This window comes from Glandiceps talaboti, chromosome 5, assembly GCF_964340395.1.
Source record: "Glandiceps talaboti chromosome 5, keGlaTala1.1, whole genome shotgun sequence".
NCBI lineage: Eukaryota > Metazoa > Hemichordata > Enteropneusta > Spengelidae > Glandiceps > Glandiceps talaboti.
In genome coordinates, this window is record NC_135553.1 from 14,841,170 (window position 1) to 14,865,690 (window position 24,521).

The following is a 24,521-nucleotide window of genomic DNA, read 5'->3' on the forward strand; positions in this document are numbered from 1 at the left end:
CATGGAACCAGTCATAGCAATGGTCACACTGCACCATCAAGGTTCCATCATCCGGTTGTCGGCAAACACAGTACAACTGCTGCTTACTACCACTGTTACCAGTTAAGCCCCTGCCTTGATCCAAGTGTCCCTTAAAGCGAACAATCCAGGATGGCAATTCTCCATCTGTACATCGTTTCATACGGTCATGATTCACCGTGAATACTGACCGCGACATCTTCACTCTATATAGATACGGGGTAAGCTTAGCGATGACAAGGCCGGGTCCTTTCCATGGTGGACTCAACTTCCTGCATTTACCCTTCACTGTCGCTGTATCCAGTACGTACACCGGATCTCCAACCCCATAGGAGTGAACATTGGTTTTCAGATCATAGTCCCTCTTCATGATCTTCTGTGATGCTCGAAGAGCTGATCGAGCAACGTCATAGGAAGACTTGATGGCTTCTTCCAAGTCAGCTACATAGTCATCGTGGTCCACTACCGAAGAGCGCATTTCTGATCCAAATACCAAGTCAGTTGGTTGATTGGTCTCTCTTCCTAGCATCAGGCGATTGGGAGTGTACCCAGTCTGGCGGTTCACAGACGACCGGATTGCTCCAGCAATTTGAGGCAAATACACATCCCACTCGGACTGTGACTTGTCGATGAAGCACCGGACAGCATCCATCAAAGTCCGGTTATAACGCTCTACTTGTCCGTTCGAAGATGGGCGATAAGAGGTGGTTCGGGCCTTATGAATTCTCAGTACTTTACAGAGTGCCGCAAATAGTTCACTCTCAAAATTCCTGCCCTGATCCGTGAACATCTGAAATGGATACCCAAATCGAGAGAAGAAGTGGTTAACTGCAGCACGGGCAGTCTCTTCAGCATTCTGGCTTGTCAAAGGTATGCACTCGACCCATTTCGTGAACTGATCGACCATCATAAGTATATGCTGGTTACCTCTGGCCGTCTTGGGCAATGGTCCCAGGAAATCCAGATGTACTCTTTCCATCGGTGCCCCTGCATGGTAGCACGTCATGTTATAACGGGCATGTTTACCACCCTTCTTCTTCTGGTTACAGGGTCCACACCGGACTATAAAGCGATGAATATCTTCATGCATTCCATACCAGTAATATCTATCTTTAATCCTGGCTGTAGTGCGGTGTTTACCCTGGTGTCCGGCTGATGGCAGATTATGGTTCAACTCTATGACCTCCTCCTTCAATGAGGTAGGGATCACTAAATATGAACCGGAACCAGTGTCAGCTTTTCTTCGAATGATGCCATCCTCCAGTATATACCGTTCCCGGTTGATCCAGTATTTTTTCGCTGCCGGACTCTCCAAGAATATCTCACCCTCACTTGGTTCCTTCCCCTCCTCCAACCATGATTTCAGACCAGCCAAGTCTGAATCTTCGGATTGTAATTCACCCAACTCTTCCCGGGTATAACCAAGTCTAGCAAAACCGGAACGTACCTTGGCCCCTTGGGCAACAATGGTAGTAACTGGAGATAGGTCCTTACCAATGGCTCTCTCGTTTGTGATGTTGATCCGCGAGCAATACAGTTCTTGGCCATGGCACATGTTAGTTTTCTCACTGCCTGACCCCTTGTCGCTGCCGCTGACCATACCATTCCCATCTGGTTTACCAATCTTGCTGCCAGTCCCAACCACAGTTGAATTTCTATGGTCCCCCACCAGTTCTACCGATGAAGGACTTGGTAACCTACTCTCCCCAATGCCCAATTCCATACCAGTACTGTTGTTACAAGCTGGCAGTGTTGGGAGGCCTTCATTGCCTGTCGATGTCGGACCTAGGCCTTGTTCCTCCACCCATAGTCGTTCAAAGTCAGCTTGTAAGTCACTCTCTATTACCGATGAGCATCCCCAGATTGCCGTGTGGTTGTGCTGGTAAAACTTAATCCTATCTACAGCATCTTCTATGGAGGTCAGCCGTAGATTAGCAGCATACTGCCCTGCCTCCTTATCTGAACACCCTTGGCAGAACCTGAGTATTGCCTGCTCATACATGTGCATATCTGAGATATTCCCAAATGCAGCTGTGGCAAGAGTAAGGACTCTGTCTGCCCAATCATCCAGTAATTCATCGGACTGTTGTTTACTTTGATAGAATTGGATTGATGCAGTCTCCGGTAAGTCCCGGAAACCAAATCTTCGCTCCAACCTAGTTAGCAGATCCCCATATCCAATATCCGTGCGTCTTTCCAGTAAGACTGAATAATAATCAGCTGCTCTGCCCTCTAGACACCAACACATGTACTTCTTCCATTCATCAGGTGGCAATCCCTGAACCTTACAAAACATGGTAAACCGCTGCATGAAAGCTTTCCAACTGCCTTTACCGTCGTATCGGATACCCTTTGGGATATTCAGTACCTTCGGATTCCGACTGGTTGGACTATGTTTCTCATACCGCAATCTCCGAGCAACAGGTTCACTTCCATCATCACTTTCTGATGAGCACTGTTGCTCAGTATCACTCAACGTTGAGCGTGACACAGGGTGTCTATTGCTTTGCCGGTCACTACTTGACTTGTGTTCAGGTACCGGTGACTGCACTGTTGTCGGCTGCCCACTACCAGAGTCATTCTGTGTCGTGCCAGAGCCTGTTGGGGGCGCCATTGCTGCCTGGGTTCTATGGGGTGGAGGTGCATGTAGGCCCAAGGAGGGGACAGGTGGATGAGGTTGTTGACCAGTCCATGCTTGTGGTGGTGGTCCCCAGTAAGTAGGTTGCTGCAAACCCCTGGGTTGCCACTGTTGTGCAGGTGGTCCCCATCCCGCTGGCCCAGTCCATCCCGGTTGTCCATAGGGTGGTGGTGGAGTACCCCATTGTTGCCATGGTAATGTTGATCCCCAAGGTGACCAGGGTGTTGGCGTTCCCCACTGTAAACTAGGTGGTGGTCCCCAGGGTTGCCATGGTAATTGTGGTCCTGCCTGTGTTGGGTGACCAGTGAAACCAGTTGACTGTGCGGGCTGAGTGGTAGCCGGATTTGATTGCCCCGGGAACCCATAATTACTGTTGGCGTTCGGTAACCCAGTTCCATGCAGTGGTGTCGGTTGTTGGTAACCACCATTATCTTGTGGCCACATAAAACTGTTAGGTGGGGACATAGAAGGTGATTCTCCCATCATTGGCTTCAGGTTGGGTGATCCCACCTCTAGTGTCAAACCAGTTGCACCATTAACTTGTGGTTGTGCACGAGTGTTATATAGGGGGTTACCTACACGTAGTACTGCTCCTGGTGGTAGATTAGTGAAAGCCACTGGGGGTTGACCATATTTTTTAACACCATCATCCACTGCTTTGGCCACACTCTCCACTATGGTTTGGTCTGCTGGTTGACTTTCAGCTTCCATACCATTTCCCCCCATCTTTTCATACATTGGCTGGTCCATTGTCTGTAACGGAGCCTTGACTACACTTGTAAAGAAAAGCACTTGCGAACCGAGAAATCCGAATTAACTCGAAAATCCCAGCAAAAGCAATTAATTTCAAAATTACCAATGGGGTGCTGACAATAGGTGGAACAGCGTAGCCGATCCTACCCGCCGGAGACAGTAAATAGAACAGCCGTATAAACACTATAGTAGGAGATGAGTAATGTTTAGCCCAGCATGTATTACTACGCCGTGCTTTAACCAAAAAATAATGCCCAAAATACCAGTTAAATACCGTGTAGACAAAAAAATAGCACAAATGACACATAAAATTGACCAACACTATGAGTGTGTATCAAAATCTGCTCAAGAAACTGCCCTGATACAAATTTTGAAACTGTATCTCGCTGGTGACTCTCAAGGGAAAAAGTAGCATGGGCGGCCGTAGTACACACAGTTACTACACCCCGTGTATACTAACGCCACAATCGGACCAAAAAACGCCGAAAATGACCAAAATAAAAAATGAGACCACACTGATAATTACGAAAAAACTGTAATTAAATGAGTCGCTCAGATAAAAATTGTTTCCCGAGCGAATTGACTCCTAAAAAACGAAAAGCCTGCCACAGAATTCCGTTTGCAAGAAGTAGTGCCAATTTGACATCCGCCGTAAACAACTTCACCGGAAGTTCGAAAAATCGAGATTTTGCCCACAAAAATTTGACAAAATGGAAAAATACTTCCAGATAGACGATCTTAAGTTGTTACTGACCATGGATTTCAAAAGATTGAAGGCGGATGGTCACACAAAAAAGTTATTTCCGAAGTTGAAAAACTTTCAAAAAATTGCCTATTCCAGTACACAGGACAATATGGCCGCCACACCAATAGTACTGTGTACCCACGCCAAAAACAAGCCAAAAAAAATGTTTCTCGCGTTACAATTCTCGGAAAAACTGGTCCGAACCGAACCGGAATATGCCACGAATATTTTATTCCAGTACAGAAATCAGAAATCGCCGTTTTGGCCGAATAAAACGACGATAGGAGGACAAAGATGGAAGAGTTTTGAGACAGCGATTTTTGCTGACTCAGAGAAATCACAGATTATCCTCGTCGCCAGTAAAGTGAAGCTGAGGATAGACAACAAACAAAACAAGCCTACCTGAATTAGTTGGTGAGATATTATACGAAAACCGCCTCCCAGGCAACCGCACTATGGCCCTTTTTCCTTGGTATATATACCACCGTGGATCCCGGTATGTGTTGCTTATCCGCTGTCTATTCTTGCTCTGGTTCTCTTCGCCCCAGAGGGCGGGCTACCCCAGTGTCAGCCGGGGAACAGGGGGCGTCACTCCTTGATAATCCCAGTAGGGCCGGGGTCCAACTTCACTACAGGACTGTTGAACCCCCTCAGTGTTTTCTTTATTTGTCCCCTCAGTGGACTTTTAAATGCCCCTTCGCGTTTTTCTCTCATCAGTCCCTCAGCGAACTGTCCATGCGTTTTTCTCATCAGTCCTTCAATGGACTGTTAAACGCCTCCATGCGTTTTTCGAATTTCGCCTAGCATTTTTACCTTCCGTAAGGAAGGTGATAATATACCGATGAAGTCTGTGTGTGTGTGTCTGTATCACGATTTCCGAAAGAACGGCTGCATCAATTCAAACGAAATTTCATAGACATGTTCCGTAGGGTGATGGCCAGAACTGATTAGGTTTTAGTAATAATCCGATGAATATTAATGACCAATTTGAGTAATTAATCGATCGTACGAGTATAAAGTTGGCTTCAGATTCAGATTCAGGTAGCCTTACCTTATGAACCTTATATTGAGCATCAGATGGCCACAGATCCGAAGACACCCGACGGACTCAAACCTGAAATAATACCGTTGAGACTACAGGGAAGGATTCTGCTTCACTGCCGTCGGGTGTATTTGAGGCTACCTGAATCTGAATCTGACGCCAACTTTATACTCGTCCTCTACATAACTCTACACTGAGAATGACTGTTTTCAGGGGTTTCGTACGTGCCAACCTTATTTTGTGTTTCCCTTGGATCAGCACTCTGCATTGGCTGGACAAACACAAAAAAAAAGAAGACTCCGAGGCAGGGTATTTAAGTGATTCAAACTCACAAGAAAACAATTTTTTTTCTTGGCCTGAAAATAGGTTTACAATGAGCGTGGAGTTCACACACAGGTGAAATATTTATCATCGTTTCTATTTCGTCAAATATGGACTTATCATTTTCAAATTTCACACACTGATGCGCAGATGAATAAAGAGAAATCGTGTCTTTTTAGATTTTCGATTAGACGTTTGGGAAGTATTATATTGACCGCGAACCGTCTCCTTTTTACCATGTTCTTTTCCGATTTCTCTCGATAACAAACTACCGCTGTTCGTTGCAAGGCTTGTACATAATCATTTATCTAGCTCTGTATCTCTGGATATAAATACACTCTCACATATTTATCAAGTGTAATAATCTATAATTTATACCCAAATCATGTGTGTGGTCAAAATATGGAAAACAGACCAAGCCTCACCTAGCCTGTGAAGAAAATTTCGCGACAATGTATCAAAAATGGTGACCTATACATTGACCTCTATATAATAGTGTACAGTGTAGCGCGCCACTCAACAAAATCTTGACAATTTTCCCGTAAACTCGTGGTGGGACAGAAGGAAGTTCAATACGCACATGCCATATCCTGGGTATGTTGGGGATCACGAAAGCCGAATGAAGTCAAGGATGGCAAGCTTTCCTGTGCTGAGAATAGGAGGCGTGGCGGGCATTTCAACAACATTTTTGACAACTATTAACTTTCATTGGGATTTGACGAATCACAGATATAGAGCTAAATTTCTTGCATAAATCATGAAATTCCTTACGGAAGGCATTCAGCTTAAATCTGGTTCTTTTTTGTCCTGGCACTACGAAAGCAGTTGAAATTGCTAAGAGAAAAAACATCGACAGAATTAAGTCATGTTTCCTGTAAGGCTACAAAGTCGTAAGAGTTGATTATATTAAGGAAATCAATGATATCTGTACATCTTTGCTGAACACCTCGTATATTCCAAGTCATAAAAGATAAGGTGTTCCCTTGTATAATTCCATTACGTTTTCGAGTACACATTGGAGCAATGGTAAAAAAATAAAACATATGTATATATTGGGCAAGGATTTAATTTTCGTCAACTTCCAGTATTAATAGACAATGTGACAGTGGTTCCTCCGAATTTTACATCAGCAATTCGTAACGATGTGAAAGGTAAGATTCCAACAGACATACGATATTATTGCTTTCATTGGGATGGTTATCTAGAATCTATGGAACATGTAATTTCGTCAGAGTATCTCAGTACACAGCATAAATCCATGGAAGACTATAATTACTTGCAAGCCAATACAACTCTTTCTATTAAAAATTAGTCTTTACAAATGTAGCAAATGTTGACAGAAAGCAACATAAGCTAATTTTTGATAGTGCTACCTATGGTACATATATAGGTTTGTGGTATTTTACACTACAGTAAAACATGATGTAACAAAAATATGCAGAATCAAATACAACTCTTATCAGTCGTTCGTAGTGGTGTTAGGAAAGAATTTGTTCTCGCATGGAGAGACGGGTGAACAATGGGAAAGGTTGTTCTATTTGCGGGTCTGGCCTTCAACCACAGGGACTCGGAAAAGGCCTTTGTTTTGTTTCCAAATATTTATTTTTTGTTTACTGTGGTAGTGTTAAAAGTTGTGCTTACCTCGTGTGTTCACAAATCACGTCCTGTACCACAGACAAGGAAAAGATTGCGTCTGTATGTACAATCATAAACGGAGAAAGGATCTCCCCTCCACTGTCTATGCAGATGCAGTACTGTAGCGATTTCGCTATATATCACTCTCAGTACGCTGCAACCGCGACAGATCATGCTATATAAAGCTCCCATCTAATATGTGTTCTGGATCAGGGAGCACATTTTTAAACCTTTTTTTGGTAGACAATATCCCTCACCTCTTTGAAAGTCGAGCATATCCTGTATCACAGACTATAACTGCGTCGTTCTCGATCAGATTAATGCTTCCTCAGTGTTATTTCAAGTGATACTAACTTTTTTGAGACTAGTGAATTTAAGAACCCCTCAATATTTTCCCATTTATCTCCCAGCTTCAAAACATGCTAATAAAATACTATAACAATTATGCTGTGCCAGTCTAGCTGTAACTGGAGTATTATTTTTTTCGATCAAACAAGTATCATTATATTCACTGAAAATTAGACATTGTAAGCTTACAGGTTAATTTGGGGTTGTGTCCACGAAATATAGTAATAAGATAGTATGTGTCAGGTTGGGTCGCTGATTTTGGGTGCAGACCCAAAAATCGACGTGATTGGATTTAATGTAGCACACTGTGCCACTGTGTGTGATTCAACACTGTGGGAGTACAATATTACGAGTAATGTGTTATTGCTTCTAACAAAACAGCTACTTTTAAAACTCAAATGCAGCGTCACACGTATTACTGGTCCCTTCCTCGATTGCTTTACTAGAATGACTTTCTACCCACTCGTGCAGTATAAGAAAGATATTCGAAATACACAGTCTGATTTGCACAGTTCCTTTTGAACTATTCTCGCACGCAAGAGTATATTTTCTTACCGACACAACAAAAACGTAAAAGAGGCATCAACATATAGACAGTAAAATATTTTCAAATACTTTATTTTCAAGGGATTTAATATTCATTAAAAAGAGAAATTGTCTGTATTGACTGGAGCTATTTTCCCCCTAATTTAGGAAGGTGTGCATGGTATCTATGAATAAAAAGTATTTTCGAGGGATTTTAATTTAGCGGAAAACCCACAGACCCTCCCACCTGTGTTTACCATCACAATGAAACTGTCTACAAGTTTGTTAACCATCAATGAAACTGTCTGCAAACTTGTTAACCATCACAATGAAACTGTCTGCAAACTTGTTAACCATCAATGAAACTGTCTGCAAACTTGTTAACCACCACAATGAAACTGTCTGCAAACTTGTTAACCACCACAATGAAACTGTCTGCAAACTTGTTAACCACCAATGAAACTGTATACTATACTAGTTTGTTAACCATCAATGAAACTGTCTGCAAACTTGTTAACCATCAATGAAACTGTCTAAACTTGTGAACCATCAATGAAACTGTCTGTAAACTTGTGAACCATCAATGAAACTGTCTGCAAACTTGTTAACCACCAATGAAACTGTATACTAGTTTGTTAACCATCAATGAAACTGTCTGCAAACTTGTTAACCATTGCAATGAAACTGTCTAAACTTGTGAACCATCAATGAAACTGTCTGTAAACTTGTGAACCATCAATGAAACTGTCTGCAAACTTGTTAACCATTGCAATGCTGTCATGCCTAAATCTTTGTTTCCACTGGTGCATCTGTTTGTCAGTGGAAGGTGGTCTAGACTTGACCCACTGTAGGAATGTGAATGTACTTCTGTTTCATGTCACGATGCTCTACTCCATATTTAGCAGACATACTAGCAAATATATATATGTATATATAGACACAGTAATACTGAATTCTTGACCAATGCTAAGGTGTAACTGACAAATCTATTGGCACTACATTGCCTTTAACAGGGGTGTTCTCATTAGCTGTTGACATTGGTTGCTTGTTTGATTCTGATTGGCTATCAGGGTCAGATGCTGCTCTCAGGTTGGAAATCTGTCTAAGGATTGATTTTCCTTCTTCTTTCGTCTGTAAAATGAAGACAATAAAATAATCCTTTCAATCTCATTTGAGAATGAGTTATTATTTAACAGTGATGATTTTCTTTCACTGCAAACACTACATGTATATACATGTATGTATTCCATAAAGTTTAAAATGTATATATCTGTTGTACTCACTGCAAAGTAAAAGTACCATCTATGTTTTCTATCATTGCACTTACTTCACATCTACACACGTGATACATTGTTTTGTATGGATCTAACACATGAGATATGCTGATAATTTTGTGAGAATGACAGATAACACATAGCAGCCTTGAAGAACAAGTTGATTACAGTGTGAAAGAGAACTGATGATAAGAGTGAAAGAAACCCTTTTTCTAATTCAATGGATCATGTGTAATTATAAAAACGTTTACTTTCATGGTGAGTTGGTTGTCATGATTGAGTTGGTTGGCATAGTGAGTTGGTTGTCATGGCAAGTTGGTTGTCATAGTGAGCTGGTCTTCATGGTAAGCCGGTTGTCAAAGTGACTTGGTTGTTATAGTTGTCAGGTGTCATGGTGATTTGGTTGCGATGGTGAGTTGTCACAGCAAGTTGGTTGGCAAGGGGGTTGTCATGGTGAGATGGTTGTCATGGTGAGTTGGTTGGCATAGTGAGTTGGTTGTCATAGAGGCTAGTTGGTATAGTGAATAGACTGTCATGATGAGTTGGTTGTCGTGGTGAGTCAAATGCATTGATAAAACCAGTTTGATTGTTAACTCTGAGTAAATAATATATTTGATCCCTACCTCATTGTATTGGCAGGATTTGTGAGCATAAATACTGGCCTCTTCAAGTTGATTATTCTTGATGTGATAGTTTGCAAGAAATAGGTAGGCATGACTTCTATCTTCAGTTTCTATGGACTGATTGGAAATCATAATATTGTCAACTACAAGTAACTACTAGTACCAGGCTAGATGTAGATATAGGAAGAAAGCTGGCAGACAAAACAAACCTAATACATGTATCATTAAAACATGGGACATATGTGTCTGATGGGATGAAAACCTTTACACACATAACTGATGTATATACGAAATAAGCAGACACAGTGATATATGATGTGCAAAAAAAAAGGCACCAGACACACCACCTGTGGAAAAAAAATAGAAAGGCTAGGCACATGATGTCTTTTGATGTTAAAGTAACCAAACAATTTTTTAGTGAATATATCTCCATGGTTTCTTGACAAAAAACAATTATCCCAGTTGCAAATAGCCCAGGTTAAATTTTTGACCAAAAATCCCATCTTTTGGCAATCTAATTTGCATATCAATGTGATCATCTTGTCTTGAATAAATCGTAATCTAGCCACCCCTAGAAACATACTCACCAAATTCGACACCAATACTGGTCAGATTTTTTACCAAAAATAATTGTTTAGATTTCATTTGCATAATGCTAGTCTGATTAGATTCCATTGAACAATCACTGACTAGACAATGTATATAACATCCTCAAGTAATGTGATAGTAATTGACCCAGTGGGTTTTTGACATTAAGTACTTCCGAGACAGACAAACAGACAGACAGACAAACAGACAGACAGACAGACAGACAGACAGACATACTGACATACTGACAGACAGACAGACTGACAGACAGACAGACAGACAGACAGACAGACAGACAGACTGAGAGACTGACAGCCAACCAGCCAGACAGACACTTAATCATACCTATAGCACTCCTTATATAGTTCAGTTGTGCTAAAAACAATGACTAGTATTTGCAAAAAGGCATTTGTACCTACCCCCATTATTTCAGCATGTTCTACAAACTTTGTATAAAAAGTTGCAGCCTGGTCTTCTTCCTTAAGGTTTTCATGTACTCTAAGCATGCGAAGATCAGAAGTATTGTAGTTAAAACATTGGTCATTTCTCAATCTGATTATAATCTGATGTAGTTTACACAGTGTGATTCCCTTTTGGCTGTTACCTTTACTTTCATTTGTTCTTTTGTGAGCACTTGTTACATACATCTTACACAATACCATAGGTTTTCTTGAACCCGATCTCGTACATACAAGTACCAACCAGAATCATCTTACAATACAAAACTCAAAATTGCAAGAAGAGAACCACCAAACAGTAATGACAACATGTTTGTCTGCACTCTGTGCATGAGCTCTTGTCGCACAGATTGTTCTAAAGAACTGTACCTGTATGTTTTGGTGCATTACGGGTTCTCATTCATTGAGTGAATTCACTAAGTGCTCTTGTGTGGCTCAGGATAACCTATGGTATTGTGTCAGATGTATGTAACAAGCACTCACAAAAGAACAAACAACAGCAAATGTAACAGCCAAAAAGAAGTTGCACAGTGTACACTACATCGGATATTAATTAGATTAATCATTTCTATACATTACTTATGTTTACTTGGGTTCATAGAGGCTTTACATCGGATATTAATTAGATTAGTCATTCCTATACATTACTTATGTCTACTTGGGTTCATAGAGGCTTTACAAGCCGATAGTATATGTCCAGATCCATGTATTAAGAGTTCTTTTGAAGATGGCTCATATGTGTTCTATAGTTTGGCTTTGTAATCAATTTAATGGCTTGTCCTCTCCAACATTTTTACAATAGACATACATGTACAAAAACTTACTTTGCAAGTTTGATGAGTGCTTGGTCCTCCACATCTCCTACTGAGTATGCCCTCCAGTAACACTTTTTAGCTTCTTGAATTCTTTCCAATTTTTCATAGCTTTCACCCAGGGCAACTAACATACGAGAATCATTGGGTCTATAATACACAGATGTATACTTGTTATTTGAAGAAACATTATATAATACTGTCTTGCATGGACTTTGAAATAGCAAAGGTCATAACTTAGGCAATTGGTCAGCTGTTCTTGGTAAGTTGATTTGTTATTTGAATTAATGAACTTTGCTGTTTGACTACCCATTGTTTTGTAAATTACTGCTGATACGGCGAGTATAAAGTTGGCATCAGATTCAGATTAAGATAGCGCTGAATATGATGCTACCTGATTCTGAATCTGAATTTGACGCCAACTTTATACTTGTGCTGAGGTGACTTATAAGTCCATTTGTTGGGTTGGGCGGTCTTATCATGTTTATTGTTTTTGTCAATGTAAACCTTTCAGGTAAACCAATTATACTGTGACTCCAGACAAAATAATAATAATAATGTTGGTTTCTTATATAGCGCTTTCCCACTCCGTGCTCAAAGCGCTTTACAATTATTACCCCTGGCTCGGATCAGAACAGCACAACGGCCCTTTTAGTCTTCCTCAATTCCCCGGGGAGCATACAATCCATTGCAGCCATTTAAGCGCATAGGATTAAAGCCTTCACATTGCAACCTACATCCTACCAGGTCCCCAGTTATACAGCTGGGTTGACTGAGGCACAGTCGTGGTTCAAATCTTGCCCAAGGACTTTAGCCACTCAGAAACAAACAGCAGGCAGCGACGGGGCTCGAACCTGCAACCTGTAGATTCCAAGCCGGTCACGCTAACCATTCACCCATCATGACTCCACATATATCAATGTTGTATTGTATCTGTGTATTTTTGTATATGGGGTGTATCCTGCAATAAGTTTTAATAAAAAATATGTATGTCATGGGTGAAAGGTGACATTCAAATTTGAGGTCATCACAGAGAGAGTAAAGTCCAGAGACTCTTGGAGGCTCAACCCACCTTAATTGCTGTGCTTGTTTGTAATAGTACAGACAATAAAATGGCATCTTCAGTATTTCATATGTCTGTCCAAGACCATACCAAGCACGGTAATCACGCCTGTTGACTTCTGCAAATTTAACAATACATAGATTTATGTATAGCTATCTATATGACCAATAGCTGTCACTACATGTCAACAAAATTGTACGAGTCTATAGAATTTATCTTGTGTGAAAGATTCATTATTTTAACTGTCAGTTTATGAATACATTATCCAAAACAAAGTAAACGACAGGTAGTCATCAAGGAGTAAATACAAAATTGGACACAACACTATGGGTAAATACAGAACTGAACACAACACTATGGGTAAATACAGAACTAGACACAACACTATGGGTAAATACAGAACTGGACACAACACTATGGGCTACTTGCAATCCTTTTGTCAATTCTTTGTTTGTATTTTGTCAATTCACACAAGACTTGGTCTTCCAGCATAACATGGACAAGGGTCAAAACCAAAACAGTCAACACATTTTGCAACACTGCAGTGTTTTTGCTAAGGTTTTTGAAACCACGGTAACAGAAAGGGAGAAAGAGGTAAAACTGGCAGTGTTTCCCCATAGAATTTATCATAATTTTGGTGGGGGACCCAGGTAAAATAATACGGGAACCCCGGTAGATATTACCTACTTACTGCCCTTAATAATAACACTGATCATTGATCATTGCATGGCTGTTTTTAGCCATATACATATGCCTTAAATTGGAATGCCACGCCAGGCAATAATAGCATTTATTTTATAGTTTGGGTGTCAAAGTCATTTCATGATTTCACATCACATAAGTTCCAAGTGATTACCAAGAAACACTAAATTGAATCTCTTTTCACCTTTGCTGTTCTAGCAGTGGTCCACTGTTGCATCATGGGACTTAGCAGATATACATATGTATTAGATGTACAATGAATATTTATGATGCTTAACTGCTTATTTACCTTCAGATAGTCATGAGCATTCATTACTCATCTAATGCATATGCATTTGGGAGAGTGGATGTAAAGGGGGAGGGGGGTAATGAGGGGATTTGGGGCTTTCTTGTCTATGGTAGTCTGTATGCCTGTAAATCTACCATTTGGATGGGGGTGGGGGTTGGTGGTGGAATGGGGGGGGGGGGGTGAGGCAACTTTGGGCTTTTTTATCAATGGCAAGTAAAGCTACCATGTGGCACTACATGGTGTATACATTGAAATTGGGGGAGGGGGAGAATAAGAGGCAGCATGGTGGGGGGGGGGGGGGTAATATTAGGGTTTTCTTACCTATAGCTTGTCTATACGCCTGTATAGCTGCTGATGTATTTTTCATTTCCATATATTCATGTCCCATCAATGTCCAGGCTGCTAGGTATTGTGGATTTAGCTTTAGAGCCCTTTGGAAATACAACACTGCTTTCTCATGTTGAGATCTTAAACTGTAGAAATTACCTAAAAGATATTAAATACAGGGGTAAAGCAACTTACAATTTTATAGTTTACAAACTGAAGTAGCAATGGCATGGAGCAGCATTGTTACTTACCAATAACATGGAGCAGCTTTGTTACTTACCAATGACATGGAGCAGCTTTGTTTCTTATCTATGACATGGAGCAACTTTGTTTCTTAGCAATGACATAGAGCAGCTTTGTTACTTACCAATGACATGGAGCAGCTTTGTTACTTACCTATGGCATGGAGCAGCTTTGTTACTTACCAATGACATGGAACAGCGTTGTTACTTTATACCAATGACATGGAGCAGCTTTGTTACTTACCAATGACATGGAGCAGCTTTGTTACTTATCTATGACATAGAGCAGCGTTGTTACTTACCTATGACATGGAGCAGTTTTGTTACTTACCAATGACATGGAGCAGCTTTGTTACTTACCAATGACATGGAGCAGCTTTGTTACTTACCTATGACATGGAGCAGCTTTGTTACTTACCAATGACATGGAGCAGCGTTGTTACTTACCAATGACACGGAGCAGCGTTGTTACATACCAATGACATGGAGCAGCATTGTTACTTACCAATGACATGGAGCAGCTTTGTTACTTACCAATAACATGGAGCAGCGTTGTTACTTGCCAATGACATGGAGCAGCGTTGTTACTTACCAATAACATGGAGCAGCGTTGTTACTTATCAATGACATGGAGCAGCTTTGTTACTTATCTATGACATAGAGCAGCGTTGTTACTTACCAATAACATGGAGCAGTGTTGTTACTTACCAATGATGTGGAGCAGCATTGTTACTTACCAATGACATGGAGCAGCTTTGTTACTTACCAATGACATGGAGCAGCACTGTTACTTACCAATGACATGGAGCAGCGTTGTTACTTACCAATGACATGGAGCAGCTTTGTTACTTACCAATGACATGGAGCAGCATTGTTACTTACCTATGACATGTGCCGTTTCCACTCTATACTTGTCAATTTCAACACATTTGTGAGCAAGATAGCCTAGTTCTGGCTTCATTTCCTGTAAAACACCAAAGAAATGAGCATCAAATGAAAACTGTACACAGTGAAACATCAATGATTTCAAATCTGTGACTCAAACTTTTGATCCAAAATTCACATCAATAATTGGTTGGATAATAAGTCATATTCCTATCATCCTATTTCTCGTTACTAGCATGGGTGGAACTCGCCTCCCCCCCCCCCCCATCCCCCATAGCTACCACTTGCCTTGGTAATAGGACGACAAACAGGAAATTGAGAATACAGCGCCCTCACTCAAATTGGAGTATCATCACCTCATAATACCATTTCGTAAAAGCTTTGTCCCTTGGTAGTGTAAATCAGAGATGTTTTTCATATTGTTCTGACATCGAGGAAAGCAGCAGTGCTCTGTGATTAACTTAGTAACCTATACCATGTATACCCCCAAGGTACAGACAGACAGGAAGTAGAGCGCCACCATGGCAAAGTTTGGAAAGGCCTATTGGTTGTTTGGACAACTATTAGTGAGGATGGACCCCTGCACTCATATATGCATTGGTACATGGTGATCAACTGCTAGTATAGAGGGACCCCCTCCCCCCCCCCCCCTGCCATGCCTAAAGTCCTAGTTTGTCAATGATAATGGGACTCCCTGAAAAAGAACTGCTATATCATAGGAAGTACCTAAATGTATGAGGTAGATGCACATACCTTAACATAGAGTAAATTAGAATAAATATCCATGTTGTCTAGCATATATGGGTCTGCCTCTTGCAGTTCAGAAAATAAGGGGACAGCAATATCTGCATCTGTAAAAAGAAGGAAATGCCAAATTCTGGTTTATGTACTTACGGCGATTTCACAGGCAAGGGTTGCAAGAGGGTGCACCTCAGTTAACAAAGTGATGGCTATAACTTTTGTAATGGCTGCTGATAGTATGGCAATGCAGGAAACATTGAATAAATATAGGCTGTATTACATGTACATCCACCAGCATTACAGAGTTTAGGTAGGTGCTTATTATTGGAAGTGCAAGAGGAACAACACAGACCATATTTTAAACTAAAAGTGCTTCCTTGGTTTAGCTATCCACTACAGAAGGCAGAATTGAAGCCTAACAGAATACAAATGAATAGAGAACACTTTTTGACAATAAACAGACTGGCAAACTTTGATAAAAGTTATGTGCGTGCACATGCACGCACACACACGCACATACACATGCACGCTCATACACACAGGGACACACAGTGGTGACACAGACACCACATCAAAATATAGCCTTCCTTTGGACACTAAGGATAGCTTTCCTAACTCAACCGTAGTTACGGTACTTTGAATTCAACACCAGAAGTGATTTCCCTGCTGGCTTAATTTACGCACAATAGTTTCAGCTAAACAAACAAGTTCACAATAGGTTTACAACCAAACTACATGCATTCACTCCTACTTGGTATAGGACAATTCACAATTTCCGAACTTTTTACACTTTACAAAACAGCACTCACAGTACTAACCTCTCATATTATGAGTGGCAATTGCTATTTCAGCCTTTACATACACACTTTTGTAGAAGCCCATTTCCTTCAAATCATTGTACCTCCTCAAAGCCTCTTCATTCATTTGTAGTTCAAGGTAGGTGTGCGCTAGGAAGAATTCTTTGATCCAATGAGTGGGCAGGGACAGTGACATCAACTGAAACATGAAGACATAGAAGTCTACATAACGAAATCATAGAAATTTAAACCCCCCACACGCTAGAATAGACTAACCCATACATGAATGCATTCCATCTATAAGTACTTGTTAAACTATACACCCAGAATTCAACCACTGCAAGGGAGTGGTGTCTGAGAAAGAGCTCACCTCTAACTTTGAGTAAAAGTTCCAATGAAAGTGAGACACAACACTACACTTCAAATTGTGTGCAGGAGTGTTTCATACCCAATACTTACCATAACATTGTCAGACACAACACTGTAGCTTAAACTGTGTGTAGGAGTATTTCATACCCAATACCTACCATAACATTGTCAGACACTACACTATAGTTTAAACTGTGTGTAGAAGTGTTTCATAGCCAATACTTACCATAACATTGTCAGACACTACACTATAGTTTACACTGTGTGTAGAAGTGTTTCATATCCAATACTTACCATAACATTGTCAGCCACAACACTATAGTTTAAACTGTGTAGGAGTGTATCATACCCAATACCTACCATAACATTGTCAGACACTACACTATAGTTTAAACTGTGTGTAGAAGTGTTTCATAGCCAATACTTACCATAACATTGTCAGCCACAACACTGTAGCTTAAACTGTGTGTAGAAGTGTTTGGTACCCAATACTTACCATAACATTGTCAGACACAACACTATAGTTTAAACTGTGTGTAGAAGTGTTTCATACCCAATACTTACCATAACATTGTCAGACACAACACTATAGTTTAAACTGTGTGTAGAAGTGTTTCATAGCCAATACTTACCATAACATTGTCAGACACTACACTATAGTTTAAACTGTGTGTAGAAGTGTTTCATAGCCAATACTTACCATAACATTGTCAGCCACAACACTGTAGCTTAAACTGTGTGTAGAAGTGTTTGGTACCCAATACTTAACATAACATTGTCAGCCACAACACTATAGTTTAAACTGTGTAGAAGTGTATCATACCCAATACCTACCATAACATTGTCAGACACAACACTATAGTTTAAACTGTGTGTAGAAGTGTTTCATACCCAATACCTACCATAACATTGTCAGACACTACACTATAGTTTACACTGTGTGTAGAAGTGTTTCATATCCAATACTTACCATAACATTGTCAGACACAACACTATAGTTTAAACTGTGTAGGAGTGTTTGGTACCCAATATTTACCATAACATTGTCAGACACAACACTATAGTTTAAACTGTGTGTAGGAGTGTTTCATACCCAATACTTACCATAACATTGTCAGACACTACACTATAGTTTACACTGTGTGTAGGAGTGTTTCATACCCAATACTTAACATAACATTGTCAGCCACAACACTATAGCTTAAACAGTGTGTAGGAGTGTTTCATACCCAATACTTACCATAACATTGTCAGCCACAACACTGTAGCTTAAACTTTTGGAGTGTTTCATACCAAATACATGACATAACATTGTCAGACACTACACTATAGTGTAAACTGTGTGTAGAAGTGTTTGGTACCCAATACTTACCATAACTTTGTCAGACACAACACTGTAGCTTAAACTGTGTGTAGAAGTGTTTCATACCCAATACTTACCATAACATTGTCAGACACAACACTAAAGTTTACACTGTGTGTAGAAGTGTTTCATATCCAATACTTACCATAACATTGTCAGACACTACACTATAGTTTAAACTGTGTGTAGAAGTGTTTCATACCCAATACTTAACATAACATTGTCAGACACTACACTATAGTTTACACTGTGTGTAGAAGTGTTTCATATCCAATACTTACCATAACATTGTCAGCCACAACACTATAGCTTAAACAGTGTGTAGGAGTGTTTCATACCCAATACTTACCATAACATTGTCAGACACTACACTATAGTTTACACTGTGTGTAGAAGTGTTTCATATCCAATACTTACCATAACATTGTCAGACACAACACTATAGTTTAAACTGTGTGTAGAAGTGTTTCATACCCAATACTTAACATAACATTGTCAGCCACAACACTATAGTTTAAACTGTGTAGGAGTGTATCATACCCAATACCTACCATAACATTGTCAGACACTACACTATAGTTTACACTGTGTGTAGAAGTGTTTCATACCCAATACTTACCATAACATTGTCAGACACAACACTATAGTTTAAACTGTGTAGGAGTGTTTGGTACCCAATATTTACCATAACATTGTCAGACACAACACTATAGTTTAAACTGTGTGTAGGAGTGTTTCATACCCAATACTTACCATAACATTGTCAGACACTACACTATAGTTTACACTGTGTGTAGAAGTGTTTCATACCCAATACTTAACATAACATTGTCAGCCACAACACTATAGCTTAAACAGTGTGTAGGAGTGTTTCATACCCAATACTTAACATAACATTGTCAGCCACAACACTATAGCTTAAACAGTGTGTAGGAGTGTTGCATACCAAATACTTACCATAACATTGTCAGACACAACACTATAGTTTAAACTGTGTGTAGGAGTGTTTCATACCCAATACTTACCATAACATTGTCAGACACTACACTATAGTTTAAACTGTGTAGGAGTCTTTCATACCCAATACTTACCATCACTTTGTCAGACACAACACTATAGCTTAAACTTTAGGAGTGTTTCATGCCCAATACATGACATAACATTGTCAGCCACAACACTATAGTTTAAAATGTGTAGGAGTGTTTCATACCCAATACTTACCATCACTTTGTCAGACACAAGACTTGACAACTCCAACCAACTTCCCCAATGCAGAGGTGACTTGTGTACAGCTTCAACTAAAATTTTTACAGCTTCAGTAAATAAACAAAGTTTCTTCAACACAACGCCATACCTTCAATTGGGGGAATAGGTGAGAGAATGCATGGTTTAAAAACCTAACTAGAGTAAGACATGGGTTCATTGAGGGTATACAGTGGCTAAATTCTAAGGATTTTTTCTACCCAGTACCGATAGTATCTGCTTTCTGAGAGTCTACATAACATGTACATCTCAGTAGTCAAGCTGCCAGGCATCATGGCTGGCCTTCCATGCATTTATAGTTTGAAATTGTGAGAGTCATTTCATGAATTCACAGCACTAAAATTTCACATGATTGTTAAGAAACACAAAATTGAGACTTGGTTCATGTTCATTGCCCCTTAAGCTTGCAGTTGTCAAGCATTGCCTCATTGGAGTTGGATATGCATATGTATTAGAGAAATAATAAATATTCATGACTATCTATTTATCTGTAGGTAATAAGCCCTTGAGTCATCATCACCCTCATGAATATTTATTGTTCAACTAATACATATGTATGTTGACTCCCATGAGGCAACATTGGATCACTCCTAAGACAGTATAGTTACACAACAATGACTATATATGTCAAATTTGTGTGTGCATTTTTGTGTGTTGTTTGTTAGTTTGTTTTTAATATTTACGTATCTTTGTTTATTTTTTTTTTATGTACCTGTCTTTTATTTTGTTCCTTGTAAATGACATTTTAATATTAATCATTGTAATTTCTATTTTATTAGACTTTTTAAAACTTTTCGAACTTCTTTTATTGATCAACTTTTTTTCCTTTATTCAACATGGTTATTTTACTGATATGTGAACGCAAGCAATTTGACCATGTTATTTTGGTCACAATGTTGCTATATTATAAGCGATAAAGCAATTGATTGTATTGTTTCACGACCATTTGAGGCTAAGATCGCGTGTAGTTATATCATTATTTCATCCTGTGCATGGTAAAATTTGGGAATTTGCTTCAAAAAAGCTGTTGAACTTGGTAAAATTTGGCCATTTGTTTAAAAAAAAAAAAGCTGTTGAACTGAGATTTTTAGCCTTGATGTTAGAAAGCCACGATCATACAAATTGCACACATACTGTATATATACATACATGTCAACGACAACAAAAATTGAAACTTACAAATATAAACAATATCCATCAAGTTCATTCTTAGAATGTAATTGGGCAAGTTCAATTCTAAGTGTCCTGAGGGATTCATTCTTTAAATCTGCATACTCCAAGTGACCTAAGGGATCTGGCATCTCATCATATTTCTTCTTTTCACCAGACTGAAATGAGACAGAAACAAGTCTTCTACATTAACAGCCACAGTCCACCCCCAACAAAATTAACATATGGTTAATTGGTGTCAAGGATTAATCCTCTTAACCAACTAGTAATTACTTGTGTACAAAAAATACCCCCTTGGGAGAAAGAGGATTAAATTCCTACAATAAGGATTTTGTGTCTCATTGCAGATCTATCGAGATATGCAAATATGCCTAGCAACAACAGTTGGCAAACATGCGGTCAAGCTTTCGCCGTGGCCATGTGTGATGACATTGAGAACAATTAGTGTTGCTAAGCATTTGACACTTCCAGATTCACCATCCTCAAGAGGTTGCTATGGATGCAATGGCTTCACCATCCTCAAGAGGTTGCTATGGATGCAATGGCTCATGCGGGATCTCGTGAAATCTGCCGCGAGCTGAAAAACTGCTTATTAGCTGACAAGTTTACAAGTTTTCATAAAAATTGTATATTTACTGATAACATAACGTGATGTGAAATCATATGCCATTACACATGTATAGAAGAAAATGGACATACAAAAAATGTACACTAGTCTATGTATCACTCAAGACATTATCATACAAGGCAAGGTTGGTGTCACTAGAACTAGAGAGCTCTTCCCTGATAATATGGTTGTTGACGCTTGAATGGAGTCTCTGTGTATTCAACTCCATGCGTTATTGTTGATACAAATATGGCCCGCTTGGCCTTAACTAGTTGTGGTCATGAAATAATATGGCATGCAAGACATTAAAATTGTGACTATCTACATTTGATAAAATAACAGCTGTGGCAACTCCCATGTTTCAGGTAGGAAGATTTCTATTGTAACTTTGTTAGTTGTAGACAGTGCAGTGTGCACTAGTGCTGTCAAAATGTTTGACTAGTTGACTTACCAAATATCTTGCATACATATGCAGGAAATATGCTGTATGATTTTTACATTTGGCCACAAAGTAAGCCGCTCTGTCATATTCTTTGAGATCAAAGTAAGATTTTGCCAATGTGTACTCATCCAATTCCTGTAGGAAAACCTGTGGTTTAAAAGAATATATGGTAGGACACTATGTAAGTATACACATGTACACAAACAGTCTGTACGATACAACATTCGTGCCATGCTATCAGTAGTACTCTGTAGGTTTGTACATATGAGATTGAATGATTAAGGTCTTACCTTGAACTTGTGATAAGAAGTTACAATAGAGGGTATTATGTAGATTCAAATCAAACGGGCAGAATTGTCTCTGCTTCTGACTATTTATCTGACAGTAATAAGTACATAGAAGTCATGAATATTCAGTGTTGATCTAATACATATGCAAGTCCTATAAAGCCACGTACAGTAGGCCACTAGCAGAACAATGAAGGTGAAAAAGTTTGGTGTTTCTTTGTAATCATTCAAAATTTCAAGTGATGTGAAATCATTGAAATGACTTTCCAGAACCGAAAAGTTTATCAAAGTACTTTTAGTTCCTGGAGTTGCAGGGCGTATTACGTACAATGTACATGTAGTTGGTCGTTAAAATCTTAATCAGAATTTCAACCTGTGAGGTTGCCAGGCTGTTTACAGCCAAACAGGGATCTCAGTACAGAGGAAAATGCTGGTCCTTTTATTCCATCATACTGAGCATCAAAGTGACGAGTGTAGTACTACATAACTGAGTACATTGTATGTAGCACTAATTACTCACCGTGTTATTTTCTTCTTCGAGTGGTGATGACGGCCTGATAGAATTGAGTGAATAGGATAATTCAGCTGCCCTGCAAATACAAGATGATTTTAAAAAATAATAATAATAAAGCAAAGATAGTAAAGTGGTCCTTCCCTTAGCTCTATAGAGAAAACATGGTGCAAACACTGTCATGTGTGGCAGGTTTCTGCTGCACTTCAAAAGTGTTCTATCTTCCTTGAGCTACAGTTTAATTACAATAATGTAATAATGCATACTTTCACATGAACAGAAATGGCTAATCACAAATTTCCATGTGTTAAATATAAGCCATAGTGTGTATATTTCAATGTTGAAGACTTACATATTTTATTCAAATCATGCAAACTTACTTTGCTATTCATATGTAAATTGTTATGCACTTTGTTTGTTTGGTTGTGGTTTATCTATAACACTGTAGCTATTGATACAGATTTCAGTTTATCTGAAGGCACAGTTACATGGGTTGATGCATGATGCAAATTGAAATTAGTTGCATATGACAATACCAGCAGCTATGACAGAGTGTGTACCCGAAGCAGCTAATTGCTTGGCGAGTCGCAAGGCAAACTGTTGTGCATGCATAGACATACATGTATAAAGGTTACAGGTCAATTATAAAGGTCAAGTCTTCTAGCGACAAGAAATTTATAAAAGAAAGTTATAAAATTGCTATGCCAATAAAATGACTGAACACTTGTAGAGAGGTATTGATAGTAAAACTATATTCAATTCAAAGTTTGTTTACGGGTGATGTTGATCTTTCTGATGTGATGATGTCACTATTTGCATTAAAGTTTAAAATGATATCAAATAGCTAGCCCTGTATTTTAAACGTTTGCAAACAAGAAGATACCGCAGAGCTACAACTCAGAAATCGTTGGGATTTCAGCCATTCTGTTCACTTTGCTGTCAATTTCGCCAGGTAAAAATGTGAGTTCTAAGCATATTTGTTCTAGCGAGGTGGATTTTTGACTGACCTGAAGTCAAATTATGGCATTTTTTCAGGATATGAAAACTTGCTTTTGGGTATGGATGTTGATCAGTCTCAACCCTTTAGGGTGATTTATAATGGTGACAATTGCGGGGGTGATGTTTGTTGGTTGGTTTGTTGTTGTTTACTCATGTATGTATCTACTCATTTGTCGGTTTAATTGTTTTTGTTTGTTTGTTTGTTTGCTTGTTTACTTACTTGTGTTTTGTTTTTTGTTTACTTCTTTGTTTGTATTTGTAAACAAAACTGAGTCTGAGCTGCCTGTGCTTGCATACGGAGTAATCCGGGACTCGATTCTGACAATCAATTGTCCCTCGCTGTGTCAGTAATATCATGGATGTATTATCACTAATACATCCATGGTAATATAGACCCGTGCACCGTCTGCAAGCAGGACTAGGGTAATGACAGACAGACATGACATTCTTGGGAATCTTGAGTCGACCGTCCCAAATGTGTGACTAGACGTAAAAAGTAAACACTTAACCACTTACCATTTGACACTGTTAAGTAGTCCTCTTGCACTACATTCTTTAATAGCATTCAGTAGATCTCTTTTAATGTTTGGCAAGCTAACGATACGCAGTTCTTGAGTCATGCTTGAAAGAGTGGCCATTTTGATTTCTCGCGGGAGTGAAGTTGTATGTAATTACTTTACTCCA

General features: G+C 39.3%; 1 protein-coding gene across 1 annotated transcript; it reads right to left on the minus strand.

Moving 5' to 3' along the window:
• Positions 1 to 8,206: 8,206 nt before the first annotated feature.
• LOC144435565 (cell division cycle protein 23 homolog) lies at positions 8,207 to 24,479 on the minus strand. The gene is made up of 14 exons (XM_078124151.1): positions 24,354 to 24,479; positions 22,848 to 22,917; positions 22,050 to 22,187; positions 21,001 to 21,149; positions 19,780 to 19,912; positions 16,848 to 17,025; positions 16,042 to 16,139; positions 15,286 to 15,367; positions 14,156 to 14,320; positions 12,853 to 12,961; positions 11,793 to 11,930; positions 10,930 to 11,008; positions 9,923 to 10,039; positions 8,207 to 9,156 (listed from the first exon to the last, which is right to left on the minus strand). Exons 1-14 carry the CDS (start codon positions 24,473 to 24,475, stop codon positions 8,992 to 8,994), a joined length of 1,743 nt encoding a protein of 580 aa, XP_077980277.1. The 5' UTR covers positions 24,476 to 24,479; the 3' UTR covers positions 8,207 to 8,991.
• Positions 24,480 to 24,521: the final 42 nt, after the last annotated feature.